This window comes from Mya arenaria, chromosome 2 (genome assembly GCF_026914265.1).
Source record: "Mya arenaria isolate MELC-2E11 chromosome 2, ASM2691426v1".
NCBI lineage: Eukaryota > Metazoa > Mollusca > Bivalvia > Myida > Myidae > Mya > Mya arenaria.
In genome coordinates this window covers 48,067,264-48,083,299 of record NC_069123.1, presented here as the reverse complement: position 1 = coordinate 48,083,299, position 16,036 = coordinate 48,067,264, and the positions used below count along the sequence as shown (strand labels likewise).

At 39.7% G+C, this 16,036-nt stretch overlaps 1 protein-coding gene across 2 annotated transcripts; it reads left to right on the top strand.

Annotated features, from left to right (window-relative positions):
• The first annotated feature begins 2,127 nt into the window (after positions 1 to 2,127).
• Positions 2,128 to 16,036, top strand: LOC128209820 (CD109 antigen-like). Of its 2 annotated transcripts, none has more exons than XM_052914057.1 (34): positions 2,128 to 2,284; positions 2,509 to 2,569; positions 2,776 to 2,936; positions 3,183 to 3,202; positions 4,041 to 4,194; positions 4,358 to 4,428; positions 5,020 to 5,166; positions 5,415 to 5,454; positions 5,582 to 5,666; positions 5,905 to 6,028; positions 6,310 to 6,534; positions 6,706 to 7,002; positions 7,227 to 7,325; positions 7,559 to 7,621; positions 7,789 to 7,977; positions 8,095 to 8,244; positions 8,882 to 9,007; positions 9,272 to 9,314; positions 9,824 to 10,049; positions 10,517 to 10,634; positions 10,849 to 10,962; positions 11,146 to 11,244; positions 11,397 to 11,525; positions 11,745 to 12,060; positions 12,208 to 12,446; positions 12,596 to 12,673; positions 12,948 to 13,122; positions 13,415 to 13,620; positions 13,841 to 13,990; positions 14,151 to 14,213; positions 14,344 to 14,453; positions 14,580 to 14,727; positions 14,972 to 15,074; positions 15,838 to 16,036. In XM_052914057.1, exons 1-34 carry the CDS (start codon positions 2,272 to 2,274, stop codon positions 15,930 to 15,932), a joined length of 4,437 nt encoding a protein of 1,478 aa, XP_052770017.1. In that variant the 5' UTR covers positions 2,128 to 2,271; the 3' UTR covers positions 15,933 to 16,036. The 2 variants fall into 2 exon arrangements, with proteins under 2 accessions (XP_052770017.1, XP_052770025.1); XM_052914065.1 differs by lacking the exon at positions 9,824 to 10,049 and adding an exon at positions 9,549 to 9,765.

Here is a 16,036-nt window from a genome sequence, read left to right as displayed (position 1 = left end):
GGACCAGGGTAAATATGGATCATCTCGGTTAAAAAACTAGGTCAATAGGTCTAATATTGCTTGTATTGCACAAAACAAGTATGCCCAAAATCTTCTAGACAGTAACCCCCTTATACATTCCTGTAGGAGCACGATCGTCACCAGGAACATCGTCATGAACATTGTACTCAGCCCCTCAAACCTTTTCGACTACAGCCTGATCAGTTTCGACATGTGGCAGCTTTACGCCGCCCGGGATGACAATGAGACCGCCGCGCTGATGCCAGCCAACTGTTGATGTGATCGGCCTTAGTATTTAATGGTGACAGTGGACGATCTTTCTTACAATGTGTTACATTGAAGTTTAAAGTGGCTCAGTTCTATTTATGACCTGTTCTGTTGTGCTAATCAAGTGACTAAGTTGAAAGACAGGGGAGCATCTGAAATAAAGGAACGCCAACGCTTACTTAATTTCTAGCTTAAGATTGACTACTTTAAGCTTTTCTCCGCTGTTTATATAAACGTTCAACACGGTTCAAATGATTTTGATCACTAGAAAATACAAATTTGTGTATTTTCTGTGCTGGGCAATTTTATTTTAAAATTACCTGAAATTACCTTACCGCCGATACACCCAATGCGATGTTGTCGTTAAACCCACAGTGGCCACTGTGGTTAAACCAGGGCCTTGATGTTTTAAAATCAGTAACGGCGCCAACATCCCGAGTAATTCAGACTATATACGGTCGTCGTAGCGCGACTGTATCATTTTAATCACAATTGCGGTTGACGTAATTGTTTTCTACCAGGTTGTCTAGAAAAACACTGCATTGATTAAAACACATGCGGTGTAAGTGAATAGTGTTGTAATGTATCCGCGCGGTGGTTATAGAACGATAACGCCAATTATACCTGTTTCCAGGGGCGGCTCTATGATTCAACGTTAGACGGGGGCTTTACATAGGGGAATCCTTTTGACTTGCGCCCTTGGTTTAAAGTGATGGCAGGGGGCTTTGGGTACTCCCGCAAGATTTTTTTTACAATTTTTAGTCCGAAATGCTGCATTTTGGGGCATATTCTATTATTTTTATCTCCTATCATTTTGAAATACAAAGTAAACTTGGACGATTTTAGAGGAGGTGGGGGGGGGGGTGTCCCCCCTCCCTGTATCCGCTTGTTGTTACAGTTCCGATATCGGAGTGAATGTGTAAATGAGAAAGAAGAAAGCACTATCAAACATGGTAGATGGGCAATGCAATGGGACTTGTTTCTTGTTATTATACTGGGACAGAAAACAATCATGTGTAACTGATTCAGTGTTAGAATAATTATATTTGAATGACATTTTAAATTCATTTGGTAATTGATCACTTCAGATGTATCTGTTTGAAGGTTGAGGCCACAATGAGACGACATTGTGTTTTTCGGTCTATGTTCTTCGCTCGTCTGGTTTTCGGAGAAAGTCTTAACCTTGGCGTCGTTGTCATCATCAGCGTGCAACAACATTTACCTTAACTGTAACTCAAAACCTTTAAAGATGTTCCAACGAAACTCGGTACACATGTTAATAATACGGTCCATAACTCTGGGCTCAATAATAATTTATGATATGCCGCGAATATCGAATTTTATTTTCGAATAAAAAACAACAAATTGGACGTTCGAGGCGCTCTTTTCATTCTTTACTTGTTATTTAATTGTATGGCTATAACTGTGTTTTATGCCCTATTCGGGTCATTTCGGTAAATATGTTACGTTTGTGCAAGTTGAAAAGGTTATAAAACTAATTCTAATAAATCTACAATGCTTTTATCTCATGTAAGGTATATTCACTTCGGAATATCAAATCGATTTGCAATTTTGAGTTTTTTTAAACGTTTAATTTCATCTATATAAATGTGTATACTCATCTAAATGTTTTCCTGTTTATCTTAATTCGGGAATGTTTATAAATGCAATGTTAAACGTGTGCTAGTAAAATGATAATTAAAACCCGTAGCCTGCAAAATATTCAAACACAACCAATAAAATTGACGGTGCAGAGCATTTCACAATTTGATACCTTGAAAAACAGTTGATTTATGTATCTAACGTCACCGGCCACTCACCGTAACAACGCGCTCATAACACCGCTTGCCATGTATTACTAGTTTACTGCATAAACAAATTATCCGTTAAACGGACGAGTCCACTTCCGCGAATTAAGTATAAACATCCGTGTCACTTTGAATAGCTATTTGTATAAAAGAAACACTGATATAAGTGGTGATATTATTAATTGTGCTCGTCAAGATGAGGCATAAAGGTTCGTATACAGTACTGTAACGCAGTACTTATTAATTCGAATTATTAAACTATTTGATATACGAAATCAAAGAAATCAAATATATTCTTAGATCTGTTAAGAAGTTGTTTTTTATTTGCAAACGCAAAATTCATTATTTTAGTGTAAAGTGTCTAATTAATTAAAATAATCCACCAGAAAAAAACGTGAACCGCAGAGTCATATATAATATTTGTTGTTTTCAGACTCTGTGTTCGTTGTTGGAGTGATAACTCTGCTCCAAATTGCCTACAGCAATGCTGCAAAGTAAGTTATTCCATGATCGTGTTTTATTGTTGTTTTGTTGTTGTTGTTGTTGTTTTTGGGGAGGGAGGGGATAAAACAAGATATCATGTCCATGCATTTACGATCTTCAGTTTTATCTTTGAGCCCGATTTGTTTGTGTCATTACAGAATAAGCCGAATTAAATTTTAATCTTTTACGTCATCGCACGGGTCATGTTGTTTTACAGTTCGTTCATATTCGTGTCACCTAACGTGTTCCGGCCTGGGCACGAGTATATCGTGCACGGGAAGCTGCTGGCGACCCCGTACGGCCCCGTCACAATCACCGCCAAGCTGTTCGGCAAGGAGACGGTGGCCCTTGGATCCAGGACAACACAGGATCAGTCCGGTAACACAAATTCCAGCCAGATACACCATAACCATTACCGTAACTCCCGGTCGCATTTATAGAAAATCGCCTTTAATCTTTCACCCTTCAAAAGTACCGTTGAACTTATTGTTGTTTATGAAAGTAGTTTACTAGTCAGTTTATATTCTATTTAATTACGTGATAAAAGCACGAACAAGACCACTATATTACTCAGTAAAATTATATAACATGCAATAATATCAAAACATTTCATATTTTTTTCAGATATACAGATAAATCTCCAGGTAAGTCATTTTTTTTTGTACGATCATAGTTAAAACGGGATTCATGAAATGTTACCTTAAATAATTTAAGCAATTTTTTGATCGAGTGTTCACTGAATATGTATACATATCTATATTAAGTCCTACGATAGAGAGAGTATTCATATAAATTGCTGCTTACAGAATATGGCTTGTTTACGCAAGCCGGGGGATCGTGACAGCCTTTGTTTATTAATTACTTAATCGAGAATGGTTTTTGTCACCATCAATATGATAAATGCATCTGAAAAAAGATATGTCACCGCATAGCGCAATTGTTGTCTCGAGTGTCAATGTGCCCTACAAGGGGTGTCTAACAAAGATGCAAGGACGCATATTCGAGAAAAATGTTCTAGCCGAATCCTGTTATTTCAAAAGTAATTCACATGTATACTATCATAATACATATACATTGTCAAAGATTTAATACTGTTTACCCGTAATCGAGTCAAGTAATAGTTTGATGACATGCAGTAACATTTTAATGATTAAGAATGGGCGGAATGGTCGAAGCGATTGAGCCCTTCTTAACCATTAAAATATTACTTCATTTCATCTTACTGTCTTAGAATACTACCACATCGGCTGACAAATTGTCAACGCAAACTCTGACGCAGGGATTGTGTATCGGATGAGTGGCAGTGAGCGGACTTTTAACAACCCGCGAAAGTTTAATTTTTTAATGATTAAGGGTAGTACTGAATGATTGCCGTTCTGCAATTTCATTGGCTGAACATGTAGGTTGTATTTTGAATGTTTGTAGAACAGTTCATTTTATTTCAAAGAATCAAAAATCCGCATTCCCGTTATTATCCCACAGATCCCCGTGAACGTGACGGCTGACAGTTTCCGGTTGGAGGTAAGCGGGACGGGCGGGCTGACCTTCAAGGAGGTCAAGGACGTCTCCCTTGAAACCAAGGTCATCGACCTGTACCTACAGACCGACAAACCAATCTACAAGCCGGGACAAACAGGTTACATTGCATTTTCCTTATCATGAAATATTCTATAATTCTGAAATTTAGATATAGTTACTATGGTTATCATAACCGACAATTGATGAAACTGAACAAAATCTACACGATACCCAGATAACCTTTTAATACATATTATTTAATTTTGATCAATTTATTTCAGTGCATTTCCGTGTGTTCGGAATTACCTCGAATCTCCGAGTGGTCTTCGACAAACTGAAAGTCGAACTGTTTGTAAGTATAGGTGTTACACTTAAAGCTGCAATATCACCTATTGACAGTTCTGAAACTTTTTAAATTATTGTCTCAGAATCAGCTGATTTTGACATCAATGGCTTCAATTCAGTCATTAAAGATAAATCATGATAAAACCTATATAAATTGTTCGGAAAACGGCAGAAAATTTCAAATTTCTTTAAAGCGTTAGTAACGCTTTTAGCCAGAAAATATCAATTTCTACGTATGTATGGAAAATGCGATCTAACTTTAGTCAGCTGTCTAATATCACTGGTTCCAAGACATTGACACTAAATTAAGCTTATTCCAAGACAAATAATAAAAAAAATGCCAAAACGGTCAAACTGACTGAGTGCGGCTTTAAAGGATTCTAGAGCAATAGTGATATGCTACCCGGACTATTGAACGTTTATTTACGTGCGAGTCTGTGTATCAAGTCTCAGAAGTAAAGCAGTTCTTTTACACAGTTTATATATTTATCAAAAATTTATTATTTTACTATATGCAGTGCCCGTAAAACTCACAACACAATCCCTATTCAACAACGCCGGCGGTTTATTTGTTAACACCATCTCGTTTTGTTACCAGGACCCCAAAGGTAACAAGATAAACCAGTGGTCAGTAAGCGGGGCTGAGCTGACCAGTGTGGGCGGTGTTTACGTCCAGGAGCAGGCCATGTCTGACCAGCCAATCCTCGGCACCTGGAAAATCAAGGCAAAGCTCCTCTCATATGAGGTACTTCGGCGTGTGTCTATATAAGACTTTATATAATACAATTGTCTTGGAAACGTTAAAATATACATACACTTTTAAGCAAATGTTCTCGTTAAAATGAGCTTGGTTGGTTTACTGTTAACTTCTTAAGGTTATGCAGTTTTGTTTATTCGACTGACGGACTATTCGCGTGAGGATATTTTAAAACGTTTTCGTTAGAACTTTATATACTTAATGACATTTGTATACTTATTGGCACTTTTTTTCAGGGCGGCTTTCAGGAGAAGACGTTTGTTGTTGACGAATACGGTGAGTATTTATGGTGCTATTCGTGAGCTTTAAATGTCGGTAGGACACCCATTGAGCGGAATAAGTGAAATTCACATCACGAAATAATGTCTTGAGTTCTCCTTAATTCTGTCTCCCTCCCCTGCAGTGCTGCCCAAATTTGAGGTAAAGCTTGACCTTCCGGCCTTCGGACGGACCCAGGAGAAGGACTTTACGGGAAATATCAAAGCCACGTAAGAACTCATCCACTCTTTGTTCTTTTGTACAAGGACTTTTATGTATATACACGTAGGACTAAAACGTTTTCGGTTATAATTTTTCTTAATATTTTAGCCTCGTTCGTGTCTATTTATGAAACGTTAAAGGGACATGCTGTTGATTTTTTCAAAAGTTCATTAACTTAGTAAAAGATCATTTGACGAAAGAAAATTAAGCCATGAACGTTTGAACGACAGTGTTTCTTGTGTTCAGATACACGTTCGGGAAGCCGGTGAAAGGCGAGGTGGAGCTCCGTATCCGGCCCGTTAGGGAGCGCTTCGAGTGGCAGAACAATGCGAGGGTCAAAGTCAGCTCAGAGATAGAGATGAAGTTCCCGGTAAGGAGACATGTTAAATCAAATAAAACTATCATTACGCACGTGTAATTAGTCATTTAATATGTGGCAGCGTATCTAGAATCCAAACGGTTCTCTGCCGCTTTTGATCTAGTTCTCGAAAGTAAAATCTAATTCCTAAATGAAGTATGCTCTTTTTTGAAGAAGATTACTTACCAAATAAAAGTATTTTTTACTCTTCATATTTAAGTTTTCGTAGGAAATGTTATACATCACTATATAGACAACGCCTTTCACACAACATCATTAATGAACTATTTCAGATCAACGGCAAGGCGAGTTTCACGGTGGCGACGTCCCGTCTAGAGGAAGTAGAACGTTTCCTGGACGGCAACACGCTCGTGTTTGAGGCGAACGTCACCGAGGGTGTCACTAAACTACGACAGAACGATTCGCAGGAATTGACCTTCTACCGACAACCGATACAACTCGAGTTTCCTAAATCACTGCCGGAAACATTCAAGCCGGGAATGACATACGACGCTGTGGTAACACATGAATACCTATCTAACAAAGATCATTTTATTGAACAATATAAAATTTACTTTGCATGGCCAAGTTCTGTGTAGTGTAAAAAAAATAATACATAATGATGTGAATTGGAAGCTCCTGTATATGTACAAGAACAAGTACATATGTACAAATGTTTCCACCTCTAGGTAAAGGTATCCCAGCGTGATGGGTCACCCCCAGACGCGGTGAACGGGGAGCTCAGGGTCACCATCACCGAGTACCGAAAACCCTTACCAGTCCGGCCAAAGCAGGAAACTCTAAGCCGGTCCAATCTCCCAGGTTCCCTATCTGACTTCCGGACACGTTTCATGCCTCCGCTACCACCACCTAGGAGGCGAACGGAGTCTGAGCGCCTCCCTCCCGTTTCCTACACGATCCCGGCCGACGGCATAGTGGAGTTCTCTTTCTCAACAGACACTCGCCTAGAGAGCGTCAACGTCGAGGTCAGTGTTGGTTTGTAGCGGCGGTTCGTATTGATGGGACAGGACAGGATAATTAAAAAAGAAGAACAAGTGTAATTTTGCCCTTACTCGGAAGACTCAGTTAACGTTTGGTTTACCATCATTGAAAGGCAACCAACTTAAAGATATCGTTATTGTTTTTTTAAATAGTATACTTCCACTTGTTTTAAGGATTGTTTCAATATGCCGATGCTCTTTTACACCAGGCGGAGTATAACGACGCGTCTGTATCGCGGACGTTCAAGAGGCGGCATTCCCCGAGTGACAACTTCCTGCAGCTCCGGTCCACCACCCTCAATCCAACGGTACGACACACTGCTGTTCATACCATGCAACTACTTGTTGAACGCGATCAAAAACTCTTTTTTTTACCAAACTTGACAAGCTTGTTTTACGAGCGTTCCACATATAATACCTCCATGATTATAGTCTCCTAATTTAAATGACTTTCTGATATTGTATTTTCAACTGTTTTTATATTTCTAAGAATTCATCACCTCATATCACTAGTATAATAATTCTAAATATATATTGGCAGGCTTGGCAAGATGCTGAGTTTCACATCAAGGCCACAGAACGAGTCGCTCATCTGACTTACCAGGTAAACAAAATTGCTTTGACAAAACTTACGTACGCAAACGTTATCGACAAATCTCCATTAATGTCGTTTCACTAACATGCCATTATAAACGCATTTGTTTATAAACGCATTAATTGTTTATGAGAACTTTTAAAAACTGTTCGACGAATTATTAACTATTTCTCCAGGTTTACTCCCGTGGGACGTTAGTGGACGCTGGTAAAATTCTGGTGAGCGGGAAGGAGACTACGTGGCGACTTCCGGTGACGTCAAGCATGGCGCCACGTGCGCGTGTGGTCGCCTTCTACGTTCGAAAGAACGGCGAAGTGGTTGCCGACTCTTTAACCATTAATGTGGAAGGCGTCTTTGAAAACAAGGTAAGTTGGCTTCTCGTGTTATATTTCCTTGATACTTCTTGTTCTATTATCGTTAAGTGCCATGCTAGTATGTAGCCATTATATGCTCATTGTCAGTGTCATTTTCCTTCTTTATAGGTCAGCGTTAGTTTCAACAAGACAGAAGCGCAACCTGCTGACAAAATACGTTTTGACGTGAAAGCCGACGTAGGTTCTACTGTCAATGTTCTGGGCGTCGACAAGAGCGTGCTGCTGCTGGGAACCGGAAATGACATCACTACGTCACAGGTACAAAGCGACGGAATCTTTTGCAGCTTTATAGAATAGTTATGATATCGCCATTTTTCTATCATTATGTTTGTTATCCTCCGCTGAATGGCGAAAGGGATATAGAAAGTGTGTGCGTGTGCGTGTGCGTTTGTGCGTGTGCGTGTGCGTTCACAAGTCCAAAATTCATTGAGGGATTGACTTTCACTTTCCATACCCATATCGTATTGCTACATATAGTTTTAAAATGATTGTTTTTCATAGCGGCACACTAGCAGATAGGCACGTAACTGTTACCAAAATGAAGTCTTAAAGTGTTTGCCCTTAGTTCAATTGCTTACCGCTTTTAAAATACGAAGGAGATATTTTACTTTATTGGTCGGTTCGCGGTCGAAATAAAATGGTTGACAAAAAATTGTTCGGAAAAAAGTAAACGTCAAGAGACCGCGGACCAAAGCTTTGAGACAGATTTAGAGGTGACGGAAAAACCGTTGCTTTAAGATGTCTAGGACTGCTCTTGTTACGACTGGTTTGCTATTTGTCAACGTCCCTTTAGTATTAATCCATCTTCGGTTATTCTCCTCATGCACAGGACCATGAAACAAAGCTTTAAGTGGTTATCAGTATAATTGAATTATAAGCAATCAACTACATGTAGGTTATCGGTGATTTGAGCGACTACTCCTTGAAGTCGAAGCGGACCAGAATACGGCCGGTGTGTGACTGGTTCTGCTTCCGGTGGCCCGTCTCCGTTGGCGGCGTGGACACCAAGGACATATTTGACGTAAGTTTGAATGTAACGTGTGATCATAAAATGAATTGGTCGCTTGATGTTTTGATTGATATCAATACTATTGATGATTGATGCATTAAGTACTTAGCACATTTACTTCACACGTGCAGGCATTAAGAAACCACTACAACATTATGACGCTTAAACGTTCGACCGTTTGTACAGAAATTATGACACTATTATAGTATGACCTTACCCTGGTATAGAGTCTTTTATTTAATAACATAGTGAAAAAAACTCCCTTTTTCGACACAGGATGCTGGTGTTCTTGTTTTTACCGACGCCGAAATATATGAGCGTAAGTATGCAGCTGGACTGGTCAATCATATAATAAGTACTTATTAAAAACAGAAAACCTAAAAGCCTAAATTTATAGTCTTGTTTTATTTAGTACCAATACTATATTATTCATTATAACGCACTGTTAACGCGTTGAAGCAATATACACATGTATTGTGTCTGCTCGGGCACTGATATCATTACGTGGCACACGATGTTGAGTAGGTATTGTTTTATGCCAACCAATGTACAGATATACCTGAACCGGAGATTCTACCAATCCCAATGGAGTGGATGATGAGAGCTGGTGGACCGATGTTAATGGCGAACGATAACATGGCCGAAGCGCAGTCAATGATCCTCATGGCTTCCGCAATCCCACCAGCTGTGCCTTCGTCTGAGCTGGTGCCGGTACAGCGGACCCGTATACTATTCCCGGAGACATGGTTGTGGCGCAGCGAGAAAGTCGAGTATGTTTCCCTTTATGCATTTGCGTGTTCATTTATCTCACTCACTTTAACCATTTAGATAAACGATCTTCGTGGTATGTAAAGCGTCGGCGATGGCATATAAGAAGAAAAGGCAACGTTCTGGCTTCCAGCGGGAGAATAGCAAAGCGTAAACCAAAGCAAGAAAATGCAAAGGGTCGTGATAAGGGCCAGAACCAGGTTATGGCAAGTGGTGATGTGAAACCAGTTGACCGGGCAAGAAAGCATTTTCCAGAAACTTGGCTTTGGGCGTCAGGAAGCGTACAGTAATATCTCCCTCTCGTCAGAATGTATCTGTATCTAGCTATCGTCACTCGAGCCATGTATCCTGTAGAAACATGCACCAGTTTACTTCACCATGTATTCCTGTCGCTACAGATCTTATATTTAAGATGTATTTTTTCCGCACTTACGTCACATATGCATGTATCTCAGTGTAGAAGATTGCCGTTGCTGTTTCTCACGCAAACTGGCATTGTTTATTGAAGCTCATCTCAACAGAACTTCACTTTACATAACTATTATGTGTGTATCAGACCTCTGTATAAATGCATGTACATATTATAGGAACTCTCATTGTTATCATTTATATATTAGAAAAGGACTAATTAAAAGCTGACATAATGTATAACATGCAAACATTGTATACTGGAAAAATTGTGAATTCTAAACCCTCCTTTAAGTCATACGTGCCGTGATATGTATATTATAAACTCCCTTATTGTATGTGTAGGTCAAATGGGTTCGCACGTATCGAGGAGACGGTCCCTGATACCATCACCTCCTGGATCGCAACGGCCTTCGCCGTCCACCCAGACACCGGCCTCGGGGTCGCACCGGAATCCGCACAGGTAACCTTGTTTTATCCTTTCTGTGTATTATGATAATTGGTTTAAAAAAAATATGCTTTTATACTTGTTTTTTTACATGAATAGTTTCACGACGGACTTTCAGACAAACCACTTGTCCATGGTAGCGGCTGAACTGACCGCTTTTCTTTTGGTACTTTGGATTGATGGGTGTTAATTACCACTGTTACTATACAAGCATGCGTTTGTATTTCAGCTGCAAGTGTCCCTGCCGTTTTTCGTGGCAGTGAACATGCCTTACTCCGTAATCCGGGGCGAGAAGGTCATACTGCAGGTCAACATTCACAACTACCGAGCTATACCACTCTCGGTAAGGCGAATATCAATGTCTTCTATTATTAACAAATCGCTAAATAGCATAGAAAATATCCAACAACGATTGTTTCATTAACACAGTAAGACTGATTTTGTTGCATTACTATGGTACATGACTAGTTTGGATTCATCAGTTAGTGCATCGTTTACAGTTGCCAAAGTATTTTCTTTCATGCAGACACACGTGGTCTTGGAGAAGAGCGAGGAGTTTGATAATATCATTATTGACGGGACAAATCAGTCGAGATCGTCGGTTGAAGTGCGCAGAATCATATCGGTAAGCACTCTAGAAATGTTCACTTTATTTGGTAAATGGCCAGTTTGTAGTTTAACTTTTAGTTATTCATTTATTATTGCATTTTTCTAAACAGCTTATATTTCATAGTGAAAAATTTCGTTCAAAATAATAACGTTTCATACCTGCTCTAGGTTGGTTCGGACGAGGTTGTGGCAGTGTATTTCCCGATAGTGGCCAAGACGATCGGCCTGATCGACATCTCTGTGAGGGCCCAGACCACGATCAGCGCGGACGCAGTGAACAAGAAACTACTCGTAGAGGTGAGAACATACAAAGATACTGAGAATCAAGTCGATATTGTGTCTGTATCAGTTGTCCAGAGTCACACTATAAATCACCAATACATACTTTCCACGTCAGATCCAATTTTTAAAGGAACCACATACATGTACATATATTTGTATGAAGGACAAAACGTGTTTTCTAATTTATACTTAAAGTGATTATGCATAAAAAGCAATTCAATTTCGGTGTTGCAGGCGGAGGGTACCCCGCGCGAGTACAACGTCCCGTTTGTGGTAGATCTGAAGACCACTGGAACACAGACCAAAACTGTTAACGTAGAGTACCCTCTGCGGACGGTGGTCGGCTCTGAAAGGGTCAAGGTCACGGCCGTGGCGGATCTGATGGGCCCAAGTATCAGCGGCCTCGACAAGCTGCTCAAGCTGCCTACCGGATGTGGAGAACAAAACATGCTCAACTTCGCCCCAAACATTTTCATCATTAAATACCTGGAGGCGACTGATAACCTCGACGCAACCATCATGAACAAAGCAAAGAAGTTTATGGAAACAGGTAGAAACAGTTCCGTTGTACAGCTCAAACTAGTTGATGTTGGCCTACCATTCGCCTATTGATTTTTAATTGGTTTTGTAATTACATTTGTGACAATAGAGAATATCCGTTATGTAGTTGTCTCATCAATGAATGTTTTTCCGGTAGGTTACCAACGCGAGCTGACGTATAGCCACATTGACGGCTCGTTCAGCGCGTTCGGGGAAAGTGACAAATCCGGCAGCACGTGGCTAACGGCCTTTGTGGTAAAGTCGTTCGTACAGGCCATGGACTACGTGTTCGTAGACGAGAAGGTTATCCACAAGGCCGTGGATTGGCTCATTGAACAGCAGAATGCGAACGGCACCTTTAATGAACCGGGAAGGGTGATACACACAGATATGCAGGTAATGGATAAAGGAAATCGATTATAATTGACATCATAAATGGACTCGTAAAAAGGGTAACTTATTATGACTTCCAGAAATGTTTATTCTTAAAAAGAACCTCAACCATTCCCGTATTATATTTTTTCATCACACCGTTTAATTTACAGGGTGGCTCCATAGGAGGACAGACTTCCCTTACAGCGTACGTGCTGATATCCTTACTGGAGGCCAGATCCGCACAGGGGGTAAACACTCGTCTTCTATCGATGTTTTTAAATGTGTTAAGATTTGAAGACAAACTATGACGGTTCAAATGTACTGTAGTCATAGATTTTCAGAAAGGAATGCTCATGTCGCATGTACTTTAGGTACTTATGGTTATACAAAATGTCCAATGGTCAAGGAATCACTTGCGTAAACAATGAGCTCTATAACACAGTATTTAGTATTGGACTTTATATCTTTGAAGAAAATTATCATAATATTTTATTATCATGAAACGTCTCTGCTATTTCAAAGGTCGCCACAAAAATCTCTGCAGCCCAAGCGAAATCCCAGACATACCTCGAAGGGCAAATAAGTCAGATTACGAATGTGTATGACCTTGCGATTGTCGGATATGCCCTCCAAATGGCCGGCAGTTCCAAGGCCAACGATGTGTGGACCAAGTTGGATAACAAAACCATCGAGCAAGGTTTGTCTAATTAGCCGCTTTTTGCTAATGAAGCAGATAAACAGCAACAATAAGAATAACTCCGTTATCATAGAAATATTAACGGTATTCAAATATTGTCAATTTTTATTGAAATACCAAACATAAAGAACGCTACATTGGCTGTCTTTGAGTCCCGTCTATTTTTTTAGATTGATTCCATGGTATATTAATGCAATCAAGAGATATCAGAACGATGACTTTCCAATCATTTTAAATCAGGAACTATTTTTTTTTAATTCTAAATTAAAATGCAAGTTATCGTTAAATACAGACGGTACAAAACACTGGGAGAAGGCTAGCCAGACCACCGCTGACAGCAAACCGTGGGAGAGCCGGACGGGGAAGGCGGTGAACGTGGAAATTACGTCATACGCGCTCCTGACACTCGCCCAGCGGAAGGACACCGCAAACGGCGTACAGGTGCTCAAGTGGCTGACCACCCAGAGGAACGCGCAGGGAGGATTCCACTCCACTCAGGTTTGTGTACATACCCAGCGCTCCTGGAGAAATATAAACAAAATATCTTCTAACTTGTGTCAGTTCTTCGAGCATCATTGAAATGAAAATGTTAGATATAAGTATGTAAGTCATAATTTATATGATTGACATACAGATGTATAGGTCACATGGGTATCCTGATAAAGTCATAGCCCGGTACTTTTTCATAAATGCCTCAAGTAAAACGTTTTATTTCCAGGACACAGTGATAGCCCTACAGGGTCTTTCGGAGATCGCGGCCCTCTTATTTTCCAAGGAATTTGCCATGACAATCGACATCTCGGGAAAAGGATATGAAAACTCTATAACCATCGATAACACGAACGCCCGCGTTCTTCAGACTAGAGATGTACGTGTAGAACTTGTTTAGTGACAGTCTTAATTTGTCGACAAGTATTGCAGGTCACTGTACATAATATTAAGTTAAAACAAAGAATTTTGTGATTTATTTGTTTGCTTTGACATTTGTGGGATACTGTGATTCTAAAACTACTATTCTGGTGTTTCAGCTGCCAGCAGACGTCGGGCTGGTAACCATAACGGCAACCGGGATGGGACTTGCGCTGGTACAGGTGAGAAGACCTGTCTTGAAACTATAAGGACTGATAATGTATTAAATAATAAGTACTCTAACTTAAATTGACCGTCTTATAGCAGACCTTTTTCACTCCCGTGTTTTTAATTACGTGTTATTCTGATTAGGTGGAGGTATCGTACAACATTGACGACGACGACCAGAAGAAGAGCTTCAGACTCACTGTGGACGTTCCCAGGGAAACCGCCAACGAATTCGACGTGACCGTCTGTGCAAGGTCAGTATTGAGTCAAAATATATTGTGAAACGAGCATAGTTCATGTACTTTCAATTTAAGATCTAGATACTCAATTAGTTCTTCTTTTCTGTACCTTTTAACAGTTATTCATTTCTTTATGATCAGTTGGCTAGAGGAAGGTTCAAGTTCGATGGCGCTGATTGAGATTGGCATGCCATCCGGGTTCTCCGTAGATGCCAGCGGCATTGTGTCCAAGCCACAACACAAACGGATCGAGTTTGAGTCCCGCAAAATTGTCATCTACTTTGCTGAGGTATATCATTGTGTCTGTTATAAATGATTTCACTTAAAAGCAAAATTTCGGTTAAGCTTACTCTTGGTATGCGTATTCTGGTTTTTATGTGTGTGTTAAAAGTACTGTTACTTGCATAAATTAGTGTCTTATAAAGACCACCAGGGTGAGTATTTTTGTACGAATTGAAACGACCGACGTCTGTGTGTGATTATTCACATTATACAATTTTAAATATAAATATATCCATGGTTTCTTCTATCAGATCGGGTCAGGCGGCACGTGCGTGTCGGCGACCATGTACCGGTCTGGTCTCGTGGCGGGCGCCCAACCCGTCGCCGTCGCCGTCTTAGACTACTATGATCCAGGTAAGACTTAAAGTTATGTCAAACCAGTATTTTAATTATACAATGATCATTTACGAACAAGGGTTCGTTTTTTTCGATGGCTGCACCTATTGATCTTTTAAAGACACCATGTCTCTAAATAGACAAACACACTTACAATTCAAAAAATCATTTATTGATTTGAATGTCTAGTAGCACTCAGACATTGACTAAAACATACATGTGGATGTACAAAAAAGTTAAGCATATATAACTTTCAAACAGCATATGAAATAAATATTTCAGTTAATAAACATAATGTTCTTCCAGGTATCTCATTCTGTAATAATGCTAACACTAATTCACACCCACACGCGCGCGCGCGCACGCACGCACACAAACACAAACACGCACAAACACAAACACACGATAATCTTAGATATAACTAAATGCTGATCCAAACATTCTACCATATCCAAATTACTACAATTATATAGTTTATAAAATTATTTTATAAAAGTCGAGCCGTTTAGTAAGTACAATGTTTCGAAGCTGAATGACTATTTAGAGCCTAAAACCATCCGTGTAGAACTAATATCATGCCACCTACTGGACATTACATCAAATCAAGGAAAAATATTTTTTCTCATTATTCATAATTTCAAACGTAGAAAATTATATGTTCGTCCATTATGTTTCTTTACTCCAACATATGTTTAAAATGATATGCACGACCATAAACATGGCTCATTCTTGTGCGATACTATCAACTTAGCAATTACACTCAATGACTTTTTCTGGTCAGGTAAACAAGTGACGGAGTTTTACGTGCCGAAGGCGGTGAGCGGGTCGGAGGTTTGCGATGTGTGTGGAGCGGAGTGTGACTTCTGTCGTCCCTAGATGTCCAACAGACAGTCAATGATTGCAGAAAATAATCATTTCTCCATCTCTTGCTTTTAAATATCTTACATGTATATTTTTATTTTCAATAAATGTTATGTTTT

Coding starts and splice junctions, on each gene's coding strand:
- LOC128209820 (XM_052914057.1), top strand. Junction 2,937..3,182: donor GACAACACAGGATCAGTCCG/GTAACACAAATT, acceptor TATTTTTTTCAG/ATATACAGATAAATCTCCAG. Junction 15,075..15,837: donor CTTAGACTACTATGATCCAG/GTAAGACTTAAA, acceptor TTTTCTGGTCAG/GTAAACAAGTGACGGAGTTT.